At 35.0% G+C, this 21,234-nt stretch overlaps 1 protein-coding gene across 2 annotated transcripts in view; it reads left to right on the top strand.

The window, feature by feature from the left end:
* Window positions 1–18,087, top strand: part of pkp3b (plakophilin 3b) — a 50,467-nt gene extending 32,380 nt beyond the window's left edge. For both annotated transcript variants that reach the window (XM_056461630.1, XM_056461629.1), the window contains 5 exons: window positions 4,961–5,140; window positions 8,368–8,521; window positions 9,000–9,195; window positions 11,058–11,145; window positions 17,502–18,087. In XM_056461630.1, the coding sequence (XP_056317605.1) occupies window positions 4,961–5,140; window positions 8,368–8,521; window positions 9,000–9,195; window positions 11,058–11,145; window positions 17,502–17,543 (660 nt within the window). In that variant the 3' untranslated portion in view covers window positions 17,544–18,087. The remainder of the gene's footprint in view (window positions 1–4,960; window positions 5,141–8,367; window positions 8,522–8,999; window positions 9,196–11,057; window positions 11,146–17,501) is intronic.
* The last annotated feature ends 3,147 nt before the right edge of the window (window positions 18,088–21,234 follow it).

Below are 21,234 nucleotides of genomic sequence, written 5' to 3'. Positions count from 1 at the left end.
TTCACCTTGAGAACCTCATCTCTGTTCCCAAACGCAATGACTTCAGTTTTCTCTTTGTTTAACTGAAGAAAGTTTTGGCACATCCAATTGTTAATTTCATCAATGCATTGGCAGAGGGTGTCAATGGGGCTGTAGTCATTAGGCAGTAAGGCTAGGTAGATCTGAGTGTCATCAGCATAGCTGTGGTAGGAGATTTGGTTCTTTCTCATTATTTGGCTCAGAGGGAGCATATAAAGGTTGAACAGGAGTGGTGCCAGAATCGAGCCTTGTGGGACTCCACATGTCATGGGTGTCCACCCTGACCTATGGTCACCTATACTGACATAGTAACCTCTTCCTTCAAGGTAAGATCTGAACCATTTGAGGACCGTCCCAGACAGCCCAACCCAGTTTTCCAGCCTATCCAGAAGTATGCTGTGATCGACAGTGTCAAATGCAGCACTGAGATCGAGCAGTACCAGCACTGTTAGTTTGCCTGAATCTGTATTTAGGCGGATGTCATTGATTATCTTTATAAGGGCGCTCTCTGTACTGTGATGTGGTCTGAAACCAGATTGATAATTGTCTAAACACCCCTTGAAGTTTAAGAACTTGTTAACCTGGTTAAAAACAACTTTTTCAATGATTTTGCCAATGAAAGGGAGATTTGAGATGGGCCTGTAATTGCTCAATATGGTGTTATCCAGGTTGCTCTTCTTCAAGAGGGGTTTAACAACTGCAGTTTTAAGTGAGTTAGGAAAAATCCCTGAGAGAAGTGAAGCATTTACCACTTTTAGAAGATCCATTTCTAAGCAGGTCAACACCGTTTTAAAGAATGATGTGGGGAGCGTGTCGAGACTGCAGGTTGATGTTTTCATAATTTGCACGATCTCTTCTAAGATTTTGCCATTAATTGCCATGAAATCGGACATAATGTCTGATTTCTTAAGTTGTGGTTGAGCTAGTCTGACGTCGACACAACTTGGCTGATTGGATGAGCTGATTGCCTTTCTGATATTATTGATCTTGTCAGTAAAGAAATGAGCAAACTCATTACATTTGCTTTCAGAGAGTAGCTCACTGGGAATCCGACTGGGGGGGGGTTGTGAGTTTCTCTATCGTTGCAAAGAGTTTACGAGCATTGTTTACGTTGCTGTTTATAAGGCTTGAAAAGAAAGTCTGCCTAGCAGTTTTTAGTTCCATATTAAAAGCACGAAGACTGTCTTTATAGATATTATAATGGACTACTAGTTTCGTCTTTCTCCACATACGCTCAGCTTTTCTGCACTGTCTTTTCGTCATTTTTAATTTTGGGGACTTAGTCCAAGATCCCCTTTGGCTGCTAGTTATATTCTTGGCTTTAACAGGAGCAATGTCATCTATGACATTCTTAACTTTAGAATTAAACAAATCAAGGAGAGAATCAACAGAGTCTGCAGATATACTTGGTGCTAGCGATATGGCCTTCATAAACTGCTCATTAGTGTTCTCATTTATGCATCTCTTTCTGACAGAGACAGATCTGTCTTTAATAGCTGGAGTGATCAATATATCAAAAAAAATACAGAAATGATCAGATAGTGCAACATCCTTAACAACAGTTGATGAAATGTGTAAACCCTTAGTTATAAGTAGATCAAGAGTGTGTCCACGATTGTGTGTGGGTTCTTGAACATGCTGAGTCAGATCAAAAGTGTTCAAAACAGTCATCAGTTCTTTTACAGCATTGATTTCTGGATTATCAATGTGAATATTAAAATCCCCAGCAATGGTAAAATAGTCAAATTCAGAGGTTACTATTGATAACAGCTCTGTAAAATCATCAATAAAAGCTGGAGAATATTTTGGAGGTCTGTAGATAATGATCAGTAAGATACGTGGAGCACCTTTTAGTGCTATACTCAGATATTCAAAAGACAAAAAGTCACCAAATGACACTTGTTTACACTCATAGACATCTTTAAACAGGGCAGCAATGCCTCCACCTCTCCTATTGGCTCTGCAAACACTCAAAAAGTCAAAGTTTAAAGGAGCTGTTTCATTCAGAACTGCTGCACTACAGCTGTCATCTAGCCAAGTTTCATTTAAAAGCATAAAATCAAGGCAATTTGAGCTGATAAAATCATTGACTAAAAGTGACTTATTGTTGAGTGATCGGATGTTTAAAAGTGCTAACTTAACAGTTTTAGCTGTTTCTGCTACAGTAGTCTCAGATTTATATTTAATAGACACAAGATTTGAGTGATTTGCTGTACGGCCTGAAAAAGTCTTCGGTTTTCTGTCACGTAATACAACACATATATGTGTAGAGAAAGCTACAGGCACACTGGGTTCCTGCTTGTTCTGTAAACATCTGATAAAGACACTGTTATCTAAGCAGGCACCCGAGACACATCATGGAGAGCAGTTTTGTTCACCAGCTGAAGATGGTGCGTTGTTGTTTGGGCCCTGGCGGTGGGGCAAATGTCGGAGGGCTCTTCCAGGTGGGCTCAGAGGTGGTTGTGGAGCAGGCCGCTTTTTGGTTGGTAACTGGGGGCTTGCGGCGATGGAGTGTGAAAGTTTAGTTCCAGCATGCACCAGTTCCTCCATCTTTTTTGAGAAACCCAAGAGAGGCGAGCAAGGTGATAATGGGAACGTGTCTGGCGACAGAGGCTGTGGCTCTGGAGATTCTGGGTGCTGAAATATGTTTTCCTGGGTGTTTTCCTGAGGATCAGTTTTTAGTGACGAGACATGATGCTGTTCTGATGCGTCACAGTCTGTCTGTGTTGAGCAGAGGGCCAGCGATAGTGTCTCTATCAACAGTGGGTGTTTTGGCTGCGTGGCGTTATCACTGTCCTTGGGTGATGCGTCAACCCCAAGTCCACTCGGGAGCTGATTTGAGGTCCTGTGGTCATCCGGACAGATGCTAGGTGTGTATGTGCCATTTGGATTGAGGTCAGTGGCACATACAGCTGATGGATGATGGAGGGAGAAGAAGATATTGTCCTTTAGCACCTTTGCACCAAGTTTGTTTGGGTGAAGGCCGTCTGATGTCAACAGTTGTCTTTGGTTCCAGAAGAGATTGAAGTTGTCAATAAAATTCAGTCCTTTCCTGTTACATGCTTTCTGCAGCCATACATTTAGACCAAGCAGCCGTGAAAACATGTTTGTCCCTCTTGCAGGGAGTGGCCCACTGATGAACGGCTGAATTTTCACTCTTTCAACTGTTTCCAAGAGCTCACAGAAATCTCTCTTGAGCAGTTCTGACTGTTCCTTTCGAATATCATTCTTCCCCACATGGATGATAATCCGTTTTGCAGTCTTGTGCTTTTTCAGAATTTCCTTAAGTTCTTTGTTTACATCAGAAACTGTTGCATGAGGGAAGCAGTATGTCATTGTAGATTTGCTCCTAAAATTCCTGATTATTGAATCTCCTACAACTAGTGTTCTTATCTCAGGTGCGATCGGAGCAGAATGCCGCTGTCTAGTCGGCCTTGAGCCTCTGTTCCATGCAGAGTTAGCTGCTGAGTCATGCGATCTCTGTCTGACTGCATTTGGGGATTCTTCACCCATATTACTCAGTATTTCATATCTGTTCTCAAGCTGTATTTGAGTCCGAGCTGTATTTGGGGTAGAGGACGCTAATGCGGCAGCATATGATCTGACCCCACGAGTACCCTTTGGTCTCGCACCTTGTTTATGCCAATGCTCATTTTCAACAGCTTTAATCTGTTTTTCAGTGCTCGAAATAGTGGTAGGAATAGATTTATGGGACTCACCGGCTATTTGCTGTGAGCGTCCACAATGACGCTGCAGTTCTGGTTGGATCGCAAGTAACTTTGTTTCAAGAACTGCAATCTTTTGTAGAAGTTTGTGGCAGTTTGTACAGCAGTGAGAATCTGAATTAATCCGATCCAGAGGCATTTTCACAGCCGTGTTTTCCCGTCTCAGGAATGTGAGCAGCTGATAGCTGGTGGCGGGAGGATTGTTTAGACGATAATTCCCCTCTTGTTAGTAAAGCTATATTCCAGAAAGTTTGTAGAATCGATGCTGATCTTCAAGCTGTGTCGTTTGAGCACTGTGCTGATAGGCTCAAGTTAAAATTAGGGTTTAAGATATAAAAGCAAGTGAGCAGAGAGCGGAGCAGTAGGCAAAGACGTCCGAACAGTAGCGAAGCAGGAAGAAAAAAAAACAAAAAAAGCTGTGTGTGTTAACATTAGTTAATGCACCATAAATTATTATAAACTAACAGTGTACAACACAATTTTCATTAACTAGTGTTAACAAACATGAATAAAACATCAATAAATGTAATGTTCATTGTTTGTTCATGTTAATAAGTACAAAAACTAACATTAATAATTATATGTCCTGTATTGTAAAGTGATCAGAATCAGAATTCTTTAATAAATAGAAAATATATCATTTTTATGTGCTTTTTGTGACATAAAATATCATTTATGTTTATTAATCTGACCTTGCTGAATAAAAAAAAGTGTTAAAATCTTTTTAAAAATCTTATGATGGTTGACGCAGTGGCGCAGTAGGCAGTGCTGTCGCCTCACAGCAAGAAGGTCGCTGGTTCGAGCCACGGCTGGGTCAGTTGGCATTTCTGTGTGGAGTTTGCATGATCTCCCTGCTTTCGCGTGGGTTTCCCCCACAGTCCAAAGACATACAGGTGAATTGGGTAAGCTAAATTGTCCATAGCGTATGAGTGTGAGTGAGAGTGTATGGATGTTTCCCAGAGATGGGTTGTGGCTGGAAGGGCATCCGCTGCATAAATCATGTGCTGGATAAGTTGGCAGTTCATTCCGCTGTGGCGAACCCGGATTGATAAAGGAACTAAGCCGAAAAGAAAATTAATGAATAGATGAAAATCTTAATGACCCCAAACCTTATATTATTGATTTAGTTACGCACTCTCATCAGCTCTCTGACAGAGATGTAACAGTTCCTCCAATGTCTCTTTGTGTTTTAATGAGTTCATCGTGTGTCCCATCAGAGGAATCAGGATCTGACCACCTTCTCTGAAGTGGCTAGAGTCCCTAAAGGAGCTGAGTGGCTGTGGCATCCTCAGATAGTCAGTCTGTACAACCGAATCCTGCAGAGCTGCGAGGCAAACACAGCCACGCGCGAGGCAGCGGCAGGAGCTCTGCAGAACATCACAGCGGGAGACAGTCGGGTGAGACTCAACTTACTTACAGTAGTCATGTTTACTTTAATATGTGTAATCTTATCTAACATTGCGTTCTCAATTTTAGCTGCACTGGTCACTTTTATTAACTACGTTTTGTATACATAAAATCAAACCTTTTTTAACTCCAGACATGATGAGGTTGTTTACACAAGATGCCGTATAAAGCATATTTAATATATTGGGGGGAACATTAAGTGTCCCCAAAATGTCAATATTGCAATAGAAACCAAACTGTTAAATATATACTTTTGGAAGGGCCTATTTTTAATTTTATCAGACAGCGATTTTTTTTTTTTTTTTTTTTTTTTTTTTTTTTTTTTTTTTTTTTTTTTTTTTTTTGGAGAGACTTTTAAAGGAAATAATTTTAAATCTGAATCCTTCAAAAGTGCTACATGTCCAAATCAGAAAAGGTTGGAAAGTATGGAAAAAACATATTTGGAATACGTTTTCATTTTGGAAAAAATCTATAAAAATGACAAGGAACACATTAAATAGTGTTTCTTGTATTGTCTGCAAAGAAATACAAGTCAAAGTAAATCTGAAAATCACGTTTTTATTTGCGTCCTAAATTTTTCAGATTTGGTGTTAATTAAAATTTTTTTTTATGGAAAAGTGATTTTTAGAAAATGTACACATGAACTGGTTTGGCCATGGAATAGCCAGAAAAGCTGATATGGCAATAAATTCATAACTTTATCTGTTTTGTATACATACTCTAGAGCAGTGTGTCCCAACCCTGTTCCTGAAGACACACCAACATGTACATATTTTGGATGTCTCCCTAATCTGAGCCATTAACTTCAGCTTTTGGAGTCTCTTCTATTCAATTCAATTCAATTCACCTTTATTTGTATAGCGCTTATACAATGTAGATTGTGTCAAAGCAGCTTCACATAAAAGGTCACAGTAAATAGGAACAGTGTAGTTCAGTTTGTAGTGTTTAAGTTCAGTTCAGTTTAGCTCAGTTCAGTGTGGTTTAAAAATCACTACTGAGAGTCCAAATATTGAAGAGCAAATCCAACGATGCGCAGCTCTATAGATCCCGAAACATGCAAGCCAGTGGCGACAGCGGAGAGGGAAAAAAAACTTCACTAAAGGCGGAAGTGAAGAAAAAAAAACCTTGAGAGAAACCAGACTCAGTTGGGCACGACCATTTTAATTTCTCCGCTGGCCAAACGTTTGAGCAGAGCTGTAGTCTCAGTGGCGGAGGCTGGAAGCTGGCGGAGGCTGGAAGCTGGCCTCAGCGAAGACTCGTCTGTCTCTGGAGCGTCACAGGAATCAGTCTCATGTTCTCCACTCCTCCATGACCATCACAGAAGCTGCTCAGGATTCGGCCTGGTCCAGGATATAAAAAACCTTGGGATCATCTCGTCGTTGGTCTTGGATCGAATCAGTGACTCTGCATAGTCTGAGGGCCTCGGGAAGAGTATCCCCAGGTGGAAATGGAGAATAAAGAAAATAATTAGCGTAGCTGATGTTCACAGTGTATATCAGCAAGATGTATAACCTGTGTGGAAGCCCCCTAAGTGGTGCACTAAGTGTATGCTTTACTGAACAGATAGGTCTTTAATCTAGTTTTGAATTGGGAGAGTGTGTCTTCTAATATTCTGATTAGTTGATTCAGGTGTGTTTAATTAGGGAGAGGTTGAAAATGTGTACTGTTGGTGTGCCTTCAGGAACAGGGTTGGGAAACACTGCTATAGAGCATGTGTGGGTGATTCTATAATTGCAGATATATGTTGCATTTCAAAAAGATATTGTAGGTTATTTAAAAAAAGATTTCCAGTTTCTTACCAAATTTTTTGTTGTTGACAATTTTAATAATTCCTTGTTAGCTAAACATGTTACTTCATTTTTAACTTAAACAATGTATTGTTGTTAACACTTTTAAAACAATTGCCAACACTGTTACAGTAACTGATTTTAAAAAAGTACTCCACTTGCTAGCATAAATGCAAAGAGCACAGTTTTGATGTTTTGCTAAATAACGCTTGGTGTAAGAACTATTCAGATCAGTGAGATTACACATACCTTTGTACGCTTCCGATCTTATCGGTGAGGGAAAGTGATGTCAGTTTCTGTATCTTAAACATGTAATTTCAGAGGTAACAGGACTGATGCAAGGTTTTTGGACACACTTTTATAAAATGAAAGTTATATTGTTATACAAGTTAATGATGTAGAAATATAGGAAGATAATTGTTTATGGTTTTTATCAATATAATAAATGTAATATTATCAAAGAAATTGACAGTGAAAAAATTACACTGAAAAAGTGGATCAACAAAAAAATCATGCTTTTTTGATCATGACACTTTTTGCTTGTGATCCATGACAATGAGTTATATGGTTAAAAATAAGTCATTGGAATTCAAAATATTTAAAAATATACCCATTTAAACACCAAATGTTACACTGGACACCAAATCCAGAGTGTCATACGTGTCAACATGTTTTGTATTTATACATAATCTGAAAGCAGAATAAATGAGCTTTTGGTTGGATAGGATAAATATTTGACTGAGATACTATTTGATACTCTTCAACTAATTGAAAAGCTGCAGTCTGAGGGTTCAAAAAAAGTCTAAATATAAAAAAAATTGCCTTTAAAATGGTCCAAATTCAGGTCTTAGCATATTAGTAGTCTAAAAATCAAAGGGGTCACTCATCATGAGCATTTAATGGACACATGATTGCAGCATCCAGTATTATTATTATTATTATTATTATTATTATTATTATTATTATTATTATTATTATTATTATTATTATTATTATTATTATTATAGTAAGACTGCAAGTGCACATGAAATTTGATTGAAGATTGCACATGAATGAAGATTGGGTCGGTGGATCAAAGCTTAATCTTTACTTTAGTGTTGTTTGCATAGCAAGAACCATGTTTTTTTTTTATTCCACCGTCAAAAAACAACAAAAACAAACTACCAAAGCAGGTAAAAACAATAGACGGCCATGCTAACATGTACTAAAGATACCTACAATTCTAGTTTAAATGCGCACAACACATTTATTTTTTTATAACATAAGAAAAAGGCTTAAAAAGAATCTTGGGAAAGCACACTGTGCATGTTTGATTCTGTAAATTCCTCTCTATTTTCCTATGCTTCTTTGTGTTTTCTCTGGCTGGCTGTGTAGTTAATTGTTATCAGGCTGTCTTGTTTTCCTTACTATTTTCCTGTGTTCTCTGTCAGTGGGCCTCCGTGTTGAGCCGTGTGGCTCTGGAGCAGGAGCGGATGTTGCCGGTGATTCTTGACCTGTTGCGAAGCCCCACGGATGCCGAGCTGCGATCTCTAACCGGCCTTCTGAGAAACCTCTCCCGACACTGCAAAAACAAAGCCGATATGGGTGAGTCGACCCCTTTCTGCCCCCAGCTCTCTGTCTTTAATTACATTTTAATGTGTCAAAAACCTCAGCCAAGTTTTCAACATTCTGGCAAAGAAGAAGTCTAGATCAGTAAAAACCCACTTAAAGTTATTGCACAAGCCGAGAGCTATAAAAAAATGCTCTGACAGTGTATATTTTTCTTCTCACTGCCCGGTGTCGTTCACCGTTCCCTCTCGTAGTACTCCACTAGACGAATATCTTATACTGTGTTTTTACTCCCACACGTTCTTTCCAGTTCCCATCAGACTCATACTTGTACCGTTCCCAATATCCGCTGAACTGGCGCCCATTCATCCCCACCCTGACCTCAGATTTGGGCTTCACTGTAATTCACTCCCGCTGGGCCGCAGGACGCCTCTTTCATCACACTGCACATATATCATTCCTTCTTCTTGTTTGTGTGATTTCAGCTCAATTTGTTATCGCTTCCTTTCCTCAGCTACCAAAGTAGTGAACGTTCTTGTGAACAAGCTGCCCAGTGACGGACATCAGAAAGAGCCGTCCAGTGACGTGGTGGTGAACATCTGTGGGGTGCTCAACAATCTGGTTACTGGAAGCTCTCTGGCTGCCAGAGACATCACTTACTTTGATGGACTGCCCAAGCTGGTCAGCATTAAGAGTTCCCATGACAACAGGTAATAAAACAGCTGAAATGCTGTGAAGAAATAAATAAAACCCTTGGAAAGAATAAAGTCCATATAGAGTTTAAATCAGAATTATTAGCCCCCCTGAATTATTAGCCCCATGCATCTTTTATTCCCTGATTTCAACACATTTATAAACATAATAGTTTTAATAACTCATTTCTAATAACTGATTTATTTAATCTTTGCCATGATGACAGTAAATAATATTTGACTAAATGTTTTTTAAGACACAAGTGTTCAGCTTAAAGTGACACTTAAAGGCTTAACTAGGTCAATTAGGGAAGTTAGGGTAATTAGGCAAGTTATTGTATAATGATGGTTTTTTCAGTAGATATTAAAAAAAACATTACAAGCTAAACAAGCTAATAATTTTGACCTTAAAATGGCTTAAAAAATTAAAAACTGCTTTTATTCTAGCTGAAATAAAACAAATAAGACTTTCTCCAGAAGAAAAAAATTACACATCATTTGGGAAATACTGGGTAAAAAAATTCACAGAAGGGCTGATAATTTTGACTTGAACTGTATGTGACCCTGGACCACACAAATATACCCAATTATGCCCAAATACATTAGAATATTAAATAAAGATCATGTTTTATAACCATTTCTTTTTTAAATATTGATGTTTAACAGAGCAAGGAAATTTTCACAGTATGTTTGAAAATATTTTTTTTTTTCTGGAGAAAGTCTTATTTGTTTTATTTCGGCTAGAATAAAAGCAGTTTTTAATTTTTTAAACACCATTTTAGGTCAAAATAATTAGCCCCCTTTAGCTATTTTTTTTCGACTGTCTACAGAACAAACCATTGTTATACAATAACTTGCCTAATTACCCTAACCTAGTTAACCTTATTAACCTAGTTAAGACTTTAATGCCACTTTAAGCTGTATAGAAGTGTCTTGAAAAATATCCAGTCAAATATTATTTACTCTCATCATGGCAAAGATAAAAAATAAATCAGTTATTAGAAATGAGTTATTAAAAGTATTGTGATTAGAAATGTGTTGAAAAAATCTTCTCTCCGTTAAACAGAATTTGGGGGAAAAAATAAACAAGTGGGCTAATATATATATTTTGTATGTAATATTGAAATATATCTATAATTTGTATCATATACATATATATTTAATATCTAAATAAATATAAATAAACATTTTCTCAAAAATGTGCATACTAAATAATAAATATACACAGAACAGTCACAAATATTATGTCAAAACAAACTTTTATTTTGGATGTGATACTATATGTAACATCACTCTGCTTATTAAATTATTTTTAAATGTCATTTAAAAATTCAGACTCAATACTGGTAAAGTAATACAATAAGATTTACTGGAAATGTTTACTTTTTATAAAGGAAATACTGTATCAGTTAAATATAAAATACATGGATTTGTTTTCATTTAATCATGTTAAAATTAAAACCTGCAATATAGTACAAGACACACCTACTGTCAGGATAAAAATGTCCCATTTAAGGATTATGAACGAGGTAAGAAGCAATAAATAATTGAAACATTGTAATCACATTTTGAAGAAGACAGGAGGTGATAGTGTAAGAATGAGCCTCATATTTGTTTTAGGTTTATGGTGCTGATATCCCCGATACTTTAAACCTAAGGTGAAAAGGTATCATTTCTTTAAAAACTACAACCCAGCTGATATGATAAGAAATCATAAAAGTTTCTGGAACTATTCAGGCGCTCTTAACTGACCCATTTATGTGCACCTCACCTGCCTGCTGTTGTAATATAGTTTACAGGCTCTTTTATTATTTAGCTGTTTAATCAAGAGCACAATGTCCCAGAACGGCTCACGTTTCTCTGCTCTTATTCTGTCTCAGTCCCGGGAAGCTGAAAGCAGCGAGAGCCGCCTCCACCGTCCTGTCCAACATGTTTCAGTACAACAAACTTCACAGAGACTACAAACAGGTGAGTCTCAGTGTAAAAACACAGATGAACGTGTTACCGTTCAGAGGTGCAGGCAGCATTCAAAGTGTGACAAAGTCTCGCCTCCTGTGGAATCTGATATGGAAATAGATACCTTTTCTGTATATAGACTTTGCACTGGTGACCATTGTGTGTATTTGCTCTCTAAGAATTAATCTGTTTGGCCAATGCTCAACTATTTTATTATGTCAAGTCAATAAATATTGGGTGGTTACAGCATGTCAATGGCTCTTTATGGATATCGTCCAAATGCATGTTACTGTGCTTTTCTATGTGATAGTTGGCTCTCTCAATCAGTTATGTAACTGTACTGGAAAAATATTTACCAACAACCCATTACTCATTACCAGACATAAGCAAACATGCTGTGTCTTCTCTGCTATTAATGTTTCTGTTTGTTTTTTGCTCTGTTAAAATAGCTCATTTCTTTCTTTGCTTTTTATCTTAAAGGGGACCCATTATGCCCCTCTTTACAAGATGTAAATTAAGTGTCCCTAGAGTGTGTACGTGACGTTTCAGCTCAAAATACCACACAAATAATCTTTTATAACTCTTTGAAATTGCCCCTTTTTGGCTTTGATCCTAATTCTGCCATTTTGATGACTGTCACTTTAAATTCAAATGAGCTTTAAAAAATAGGGCGGAGCTACAAATGCATCAGCATAGTGGCAGATTCAAAAACAGGACTCATGTCCTATACTAATAAGTGTGAGCTCAGCATTTATGGGTGGGGTTTTCTCCCGCTGATGACACGTACAAAGGGAGAGTGTCAGCCAAAGTGTTTCTGCAGATATTATTTTATAAAGTGGTCCATATTTAATACATTTTTACCATTAGATGCTGGTTACCTTTACAGACGGTTGCCACACAACTGTTTAAACCCTTTATAAAAGTGATTTTTGCATAATAGGTCCCCTTAAAAATATATTGCTTTGTATTTACAGCAGATGGGATTTTCACATAGTGCATAACCCAAGTTTATCATCTGTTCTAAATTCATTGTAAACTATGTCTTCATAGGGTGTAGTTTTGCTTTTCTTTAACATTTTAATTAATGTTTTAGGGTGAATAGTTTTTCTCGTTCAAATTAAGCATACATGTGCAGATGTTAATTTCATGGAATTAAAATGAATTATATTCTTTATATGAATTATTGAATTATATTTATTAAATTATATGCCCCATGAATTTGTATTTGCCCTTGAAGGTTTAATATTACATTTCAAGACTTTAAAAGAAAACAGAAAATGAGCAAATGAGTTTAATAAACACTGAAAAATGTTTCACTGACTATATATACACAAATAAAAAGATTTTACATTTAATATATTACATTTTTAATAACTGTTTTTTCAACAATGTAAAATGTAACATTTCATCTCAATGTCAAAAAAACGCTTCTAAAAAATCACATTTATCTGTTTGAGGTTTCTTCAAATTGCTGATTGGCTCACAGAAAGAACCATGTAGAGCCAAGCTAGAGTTCGACTTTAATAAAAAGTCTTAAAATGTAAACATCACAATGTAAATAAGTTGTCAATTAATAAGAATATGTGAATAACTCAATATTGACAAAAATGTCAGATAGAACCTTATAATTTTAAGGTGACAATACTGCACTGTACATGAAATATACAAAACTCCTTTACAATACTATCATAGATATAGTTGCAATGTTATAACAATGTAAATAAAATGTTATTACATAGTAATTACATCCGAAATAAAAGTTTGTAATTACATATGTGTTGTGCATATTTACATATAAATACACAAATACAGTACTTGAAATATACATAGAAACATATGTTTATAAATATTATCTTGGATGTAATTACAATTTGATAGCAATGTATTGACAGTAATTACAATAAAGCAACACAGTAATTGAACACGAGAAAAGATTGTAATTACATGTGTACTATGTATATTTACGTATACAACTATAAATGAACAAATACTGTACATGCAATATACAAAGAAATATTTACATTTATAAATATTATCTTGGATGTAAATACATGTAATAATACAGTAATTACAATGTAACGACACATAAAATACATACAAGATAAAAGTTTGTAACTACATATTACAATGTTATAACAATGTAAATACATCCAAAATAAAAGTTTGTAATTACATATGTACTGCCTATATTTACGTATAAATACACAAACACTAAACATTAAATGTGCAAAGAAACATTTAGGTTTATAAATATTATCTTGGATGTAATTACAATACAAGTTTAGAAATAATGCACATGACACTGTACATGAAATACAAAGAAACATTTAAGTTAAAAAATATTATCTTGGATGTAATTACAATGCAATAGCAATGTAATTACAATGTAATGACATATTAATTAAGTTTGTATTTACATGTGTAATGTGTATATTTCAGTATACAACTATAGATAACAAAATACTGTACATGCAATATACATAGAAACATTTACATTTATAAACATTATCCTGGACGTAACTACAATGTAATGACATAGAAATTACAATTTAACGACATAGTAAATACATCCAAGATAAAAGTTTGTAATCACATATTACAATGTTATAAAAAGGTAATCACAATGTTATTACATAGTAATTACATACAAAATAAAAGTTTATAATTACATATGTACCGTGTATATTTATATATACAACTACAAATAACCAAATACTGTACATGCAATATACAAAGAACATTTACATTTATGAGATTTACGTTTGTAATTACGTCTCGTCGCTGTAGAATTATAAGGCTCTATCTGTGTTTTAAATGTGTGTTTATTCTTTTGCAAAATGCTGTGAGTAAATTAGAATTGCAAAGAGCAAATGCAGTAAAACTAGGTTTTGCAGTTTGTACTAATTGTTTTGAGAAATGCATTAATTGTTGTGCAAATGTCAATAGTGTTGTGAGAAATGCACTAAAGCCACTGAGAAAAACTGTAATTGAAGCATTACTTTTCAAGAAATACAATCAGTCTGCTTATTAATTTAATTTACAAAATAAAAATTGGTGTTATAACAATATCTTGATGTCTTTAACATTTAATTAATGTTTTAGGATTAAAAGTTTTTCTTGTTCAAATTAAGCATACAAGGCTGTGCTAAATATTTTGTCCAATGCAGATGTTAATTTTATGTAATCAAAATGAATTATATGCTTTAAATGAATTATTGAATTATATTTATTGAGTTATATGCCACATGAATTAGTATTTGCCCTTCAAGGTTTAATATTACATTTAATAAAATAAACATTTACAAATGAGTTTAATAAACACTGAAAAATGTTTCACTGACTATATATACACAAATAAAAATATTTCACATTTAATATATTACATTTTTAATAACTGTTTCTTTTTCAACAATGTAAAATGTAACATTTCATCTCAATGTCAAAAAACACCTTCTAAATCATCCCATTTACACACTTCATCAGTTTCAGGTTTCTTCGAAATGCTGATTGGCTCACAGAAAGAACCCTATAGAGCCAAGCTAGAGTTCGACTTTAATAAAAATGTAAACAACTTATATAAAAAAACATCACAATGTAAATAAGTTGTCATTAAATAAGAATATGTAAATAACTCAATACTGACAAAAATGAGAGATACAACCTTATAATTCCTAGGTGACGGTCTACCCCCACCACAACCCTAAACCCAACCCTCAGAGTAATGTAAAAACAGTAAATATACAGAATATTATTCATATTATTAACTTAATTATCCATTAAATTGCATTTTATTAAGCCCTAACCCTACCCCAACAATCAAAAATACATAAAAATAGTAATTATTGTTGTACATTGTCATAAAAATGATGCTATATTGATGTGCATATACACATCTGTGTCCTTTCTAGACTTTACCATTTATAAGGGGGTTTAGCTGTTAGCACAGAGTGAAACGCCAGTGTTTGAATACCCAAAATAAATTTTTAACCCCATATCAATTCTGACTAGTGTAAAACATGAAGCAATATTACTCAGGATTTGGATCACCTGAGGTTTAGGATGATCCTGGTTGAACTGAGTTAAGCATGAATAACCCTAAAATAATTGACCTTTTCATGACTAAGCAACCTACCAAAGACCGCCAACAAAAGCAACTGTGATTCTAGATTCTAGCTGAAGACCACATGTGTCAGGCTTCTGTTTCTGTGGTATCAACACAAGATACATTTGAACTGATTCTGAACTCGGATAAAAGGTTTTTCCTCTAAAGGATCGTGGTTTCCAGACATGTCATTTACCATTGCTTCTATTGTCTTAAAACGGTTAAAGCCTGGTCTCGCAGACAATGGCCAATTACACAGGAAAAGACCATCTGACTCGTATATGACCAACCGTAGGCTGTAAATGTGCAGTCTCTTACAAAAAAGAACCATGTTTTTATAGTAAAAGTGCAGTAATCATTTTTCAAGATATTGATTACCATTTGTATAAACAGTTTTACTAAAAAAACAATGGTTCATGTTGCAAAAACATGGTTAATCTGTGATACTACAATAATAATCATGTTTATTTGTAGTTAAAGCATGGTTAATTTAGGGGGGAGGTTTTGGAGATCACAATGAAACTGCAGATTCTATTATAACACAAAAAAACGAAATAAGTTGAGCACTAAATACGTTTCCTCATAGATATCTAGCAGTGGCCCAAACAAAACTGGATGCCAAGTATCCTTTAATCTCTTTAATTCTGTGATTTAGTCTTCCTCTGAAGCGCTCAAACAGTAGTTTGTTTCCGAGGGTCAATTTCTCACCCATTTCTAGCTTATTTTATGTGCAGTGTTTATCAGACAAAATAGACTGTGGGCAGATTGGTCATCGGGGGCTGATACTAGTCAAAGTCTGTTTAGCATCTGTGGTCTTCAGAATGGTCAGTGTTCCATTTGGAATGTGACAGTGGAATGCAGGAAGTTCCTTTTGAGCCACGCAACCTGTTTCCTTTCCTTTCACCCTGACAAAATGCTAGACGTGCAGATATATATGATGTGCCTTATGCAAATATTCAGATTGTTTTTTCATTGGTTGTTTTTGATTTGGTGGCTAATTTGCATAAATTCGTACGGTCTCGTTTGTACAGTTTAGTGCGATTTGCTCATCCCCCAATGACTGTTGGGTTTAGGGGTTTAAAAGTCGAACATTTTCGAACGACTAAACTTGAATTTAAACGTGAATTTGTGATACAATGCACTCAATGGAGCTAGTGATGTCACTGTAAGGGGGTTAGGTGGTCCCATTAAAGATTCATTCAGATTGCACTGCACCGAGTCTGCAGCCAGACCCATCTCAATTGATTTATTTAACTCAATTGATTTAGCAAATTTAGGTAGATTGAACATAAAACAATTAAGTTGACCCTTAAAAAAAAACTCAAGAATTGTTTATTTGGCTTATTTAAATATGTAGATTAAACAAGCAGCTAAAAATATTTTTTGAGTGTCAATGTTAGTCCATTAGCTAATCTTTCCTAATTAGACCTCATTGTAAAGTGTAAGCTTTTTTACTCGATGATGTAAAGTTTTTTTTTATTATTATACAGGTTAATGTCTTTATATCACCAGATATTGTGATAAAAGCTGTTCGGATCAACTGAATTGTTTTGGGACAAAATAAAGGAAATAAGTTAACTTATTAATTTTTTCAAATTTAAGTGAATTAAACATAAAACAATGAAGTTGCCCCCCAAAAAGCTCAAGAATTGTGTTGTGTCTGGTCATTTTATATATTCAATTATATACAAGTAGGCCCACACAGAATCTGTGCACTGATATCTGCAGATTTTTAGCCCATCATTGAGTCTATTTATTTACTTGTGTTAATGTGTGTACATTTATATTTATTCAGTTTTTTATTCATGTGTGTGTTTGTGTGTGTGTGTGTGTGTGTGTGTGTGTGTGTGTGTGTGTGTGTGTGTGTGTGTGTGTGTGTATGTATGTATGTGTATATGTGTATATATATATATATATATATATATATATATATATATATATATATATATATATATATATATATATATATATATATATATATATATATATATATATATATAAAAATGTGTGTGTGTATATATGAATAATGAATATGAATATTTATATATATATATATATATATATATATATATATATATATATATATATATATATGAATATAGTATATTAATTAGTATAGTATTATTAAAGTAGTATTTATGTATAAGTAGTTTGAACAAACAGCAAATGTCATTTTTTGAGTGTACTGTAATAAATGACTGGTATTCTGTAGATTTGCAGTGTTTTATGTAACTAATTTATTCATTTCTCTTTTCCTTTTTTACAGAAAGGGTTCGCAAGACGAGATTTCACTGATGGGATGGTCTAAACTCAAGTCTGTGGGATTTTACATGCTTTTACCACCAAAGGAAATGAGATCAACCTACTTCTCTCAAACACACACACACACGCACATTGTTCAGCACTAAAATCTTACTAATACATTTTGGTCCGCAGAATCCTTGAGTATTACAACATGCCAGATATATACAGCATTTAGTCTAACAGACAGGCTGAGATGCTGCATATGCTGTGTGTATGTGTGTTTTAATAGAAGCCTGTTTGAGAGAAAGCTGCAGATAGACATGACACATTAACACACATGAGTTCCTTTACATTCTACAGCAACGCATCTACAACACATCAAAGACTAATTCAATTGCGTCAGTCCTGCTTTTACATAGATTTGAAGTTTAAGCCTTTCTGTTTATCTGAAAAATATGAAGATGTTTGTGCGCAGTTCATAGGCTAGAATTGTGATGTTTAGAGGAAGAGAGGCTAAAGTGGATTGTGAACTGAGATGTAGTTGTGAACTAATGAAATGTATTTGCTGGTTTTGCAATAAATATTTGCAGCTTCTGCTTTTCATGCAACACTGCTGTAGGAGTTTGTGATTGTTACAGTTATTTTAGCTATAGTGTATAAACAGATCAAATGACACGACATTTAAACCTTGCTGTAAAAAACCCAATTATAACACACTTATTGTGTTTCGAAATAGATAGTGTATGCACATTTGAACGTTTATCATTTCCAAAGCACTGTATAGCAAAACAGTTCCCTGCTATGTTGTGTACACTACCTGACAAATGTCTTGTCGTCGATTCCAGTTGTCAGAGCCACAAATAACAGCTTGACTTCTAGTTGATCATTTGGAAAAGTGGAAGGTAGATTTTTCTGATGGATCATCTGTTGACCTGCATCCCGATCATCACAAATACTACAGAAGACCAATTGGAACCCGCATGGACTCAAGATTCTCACAGAAATCAGTCAAGTTTGGTGAAGGAAAAATCACGGTTTGGGGTTACATTCAGTATGGGGTGTGCAAGACATCTGCAGAGTGGATGGTAACATCAACAGCCTGAGGTATCAAGACATTTGTGCTGCTCATTACATTACAAACCACAGGCGAGGGCAAATTCTTTAGCAGGATAGCGCTCCTTCTCAAACTACAGCCTCCACATGAAAGTTCCTAAAAGCAAAGAAGGTAAAGGTGCTCCAGGATTGGCCAGCCCAGTCACCAGACATGAACATTATTGATCATGTCTGGTGTAAGAGGCATTAAAGATTAATTCAAAGAATCTTGATGAACTCTGGGAGTCCTGCAAGAACGCTTTCTTCGCCATTCCAGATGACTTTATTAATCGTTGCAGAGATGTATGGATGCAGTCGTCCAAGCTCATGGGAGTCTTACACAATATTAATTATTTTTCCACTGCACCATGACTTTATATTCTATACTGTATTTTTTTTTTTTTTTTAAAAGCCTTATTGTGTTTATCACTCCAGTATGACAGTGGACACGCTATACCTACACACAGTTCTGCCCAAAAAGCTTCCAAAAGATGATTTTCATCAGGTGTCCTTTAAATATACTTTGCGGAAGGCTTTTTTTTTTTGGTTTTTTTTTTTTTTTACATTTCTACACCTTTCTTATGTACACTCCCAAAGAAGATCAGAATCAGTCCCATGCATTCTATTTACCTCATTGCTGTCACTATAAAGACAGTATACAAACAGTTTTTATTTTTAAGTATTTTATAAGCTACTCAATCAAGAAAAACAACTGCAAGCCAAATTTACTTACAATAACTAAAGTAAATCTCAAATTATATTATATAAAAAATTGAATACATGTTATATAGGACATATTAACATTTAATGTAGGAAGAATATGCTTGTATTCCAAATACACACCTACAATTACACTTCTATACAGTTGCACTTACATACTGAATATAACATAAAAAAATATTAAAACATACCATTAATTATATATATTTTTTCTTTTGGACCATTTAATCGCCCAAGTATATGTATCTTTATGGTTCTAATGGTAATTCTGAATAAATAAATAAATTAATAAACTGCTCCTAAAAGGGGATCTCCTTTTTTTGAAAGGCTTCTTGAGGCTAATGACAGACAGAGTGGAATGCATTATAGGTCAATGTCCAGTTGTTGTGGCCTTTAGATGAGTGCATGGGAACATCCTGAGCAATCACTGCTATCTCTTTAATTTAGAAACGAATCTGTGAAACACTGAGAGAACTTGTTTTAAAATATCTTCCTCCAACTCTGTAAATACGAATGACAAAGATGATCTCAAAGAAAGAAGCCAAATCCAAAACCGTTTGTCCACCAGAGAGAGAAAATGGTAATTAAAATGGAAGATGAAGACCTTTCATGCTTCTAAATTACAAAGGCGCGCCACATTTTGTACATATCTGGTTTGAGTGGTATGAGCCAAGTATGTTTGGCTGAATGGAAAAGCCACAGAAATATGCAGATGTGACATTACTCAGTTCACCACGTGTGACCCAGCAATGCTTAGAGGAAATGCTTTAAAAATAAAAAGGTTGCAGTTTCATATTCATAAAAAAAAAGTAAATTCATTTAAAAATAATTCACAGCTTCCTCATTTAAACGTTCAACAATCCATGGACTGTTATTAGGAGACACATAAAAAGGAAGATAAAACAATGCAGCTGGTCTCAATTGGGTTGAGAATGGCTTCAACAGAAACTTTGTGATGTTAAGACATTGCAAAAAACAATATATAGAAGAAAGCAGTGTGTAGTGTGACACCCAGTGGTTGGACTAGGTATTCCTGGATCAAAAACTCAGTTGTAGGTTGCCAGATTAAGGAGCGAGTCTGCCTTAAGTCATGTACTAAATTAAAACAACAGCACATGATGGAGGGAATATTTTCCATATTAAAATGAGTTTTGGTTCTAACCAACACCTGGAATTGATATATTAGAAACAGCTTCTATTTCTTGCTGAACAACAGAAAACCATGACAATGATCACCTCAGGTACCTCATGTGCTGTATTCAGTGGTAAATGCTAATAATGTGAGTTTGAATGCCATTTTACATTACATTTATTGCCATACCACAGAGAGCAGCAACAAATAATTCATCTCAGATCTTGAAAATAAAATAAACCGTTTAAAATTGAACTTTAGAACTATGAAATAATGCAAACCAACACAGTGATTCAGCATTTACATTTAATAATGTTAAAGAGGCTTATGTATTAATTAGATTACAGTTCTTACCATGCTTATTACTGCAAATCTTGTTATGTAGCTTGTTGTTAGGACACAGGGTTACAATGTAACCTGCTCACCTAGTGTTTACATTCGTAATATTTATATTATTTGATAATTAATAACCTCATGTGGAACTGAATCCGCATCTCATTTCAGAAGCTACTGTCACCCAGAGGTCGCATTTCGGTCACGGAGCGTTCCTGAATGAATGAATGAAATATGTTGTTTTCCATCAAGGCAAATATAATTGGCTAAACTGGCATTGAGCGGGTTAAAAAAAATAATAATAAAGACGGACGTTCCGGCATGGAAAACGCGTTTTCACAGCAGAATATCTGACTTCAGCATTGTTTTTCAATTACACAAGAATGTTCACTTGGCATGTTTCTTAAATCTCTGCAACCATATTATGGTATTTTTATGCTTTAGAAGAGTCAAAAACTTACATCCAGCACCCTTAAGC

The sequence above is a fragment of the Danio aesculapii genome, chromosome 7 (genome assembly GCF_903798145.1).
Source record: "Danio aesculapii chromosome 7, fDanAes4.1, whole genome shotgun sequence".
Lineage (NCBI taxonomy): Eukaryota > Metazoa > Chordata > Actinopteri > Cypriniformes > Danionidae > Danio > Danio aesculapii.
Note: the sequence above shows the minus strand (reverse complement) of the source record. Positions and strands in the feature narration are given on the sequence as shown.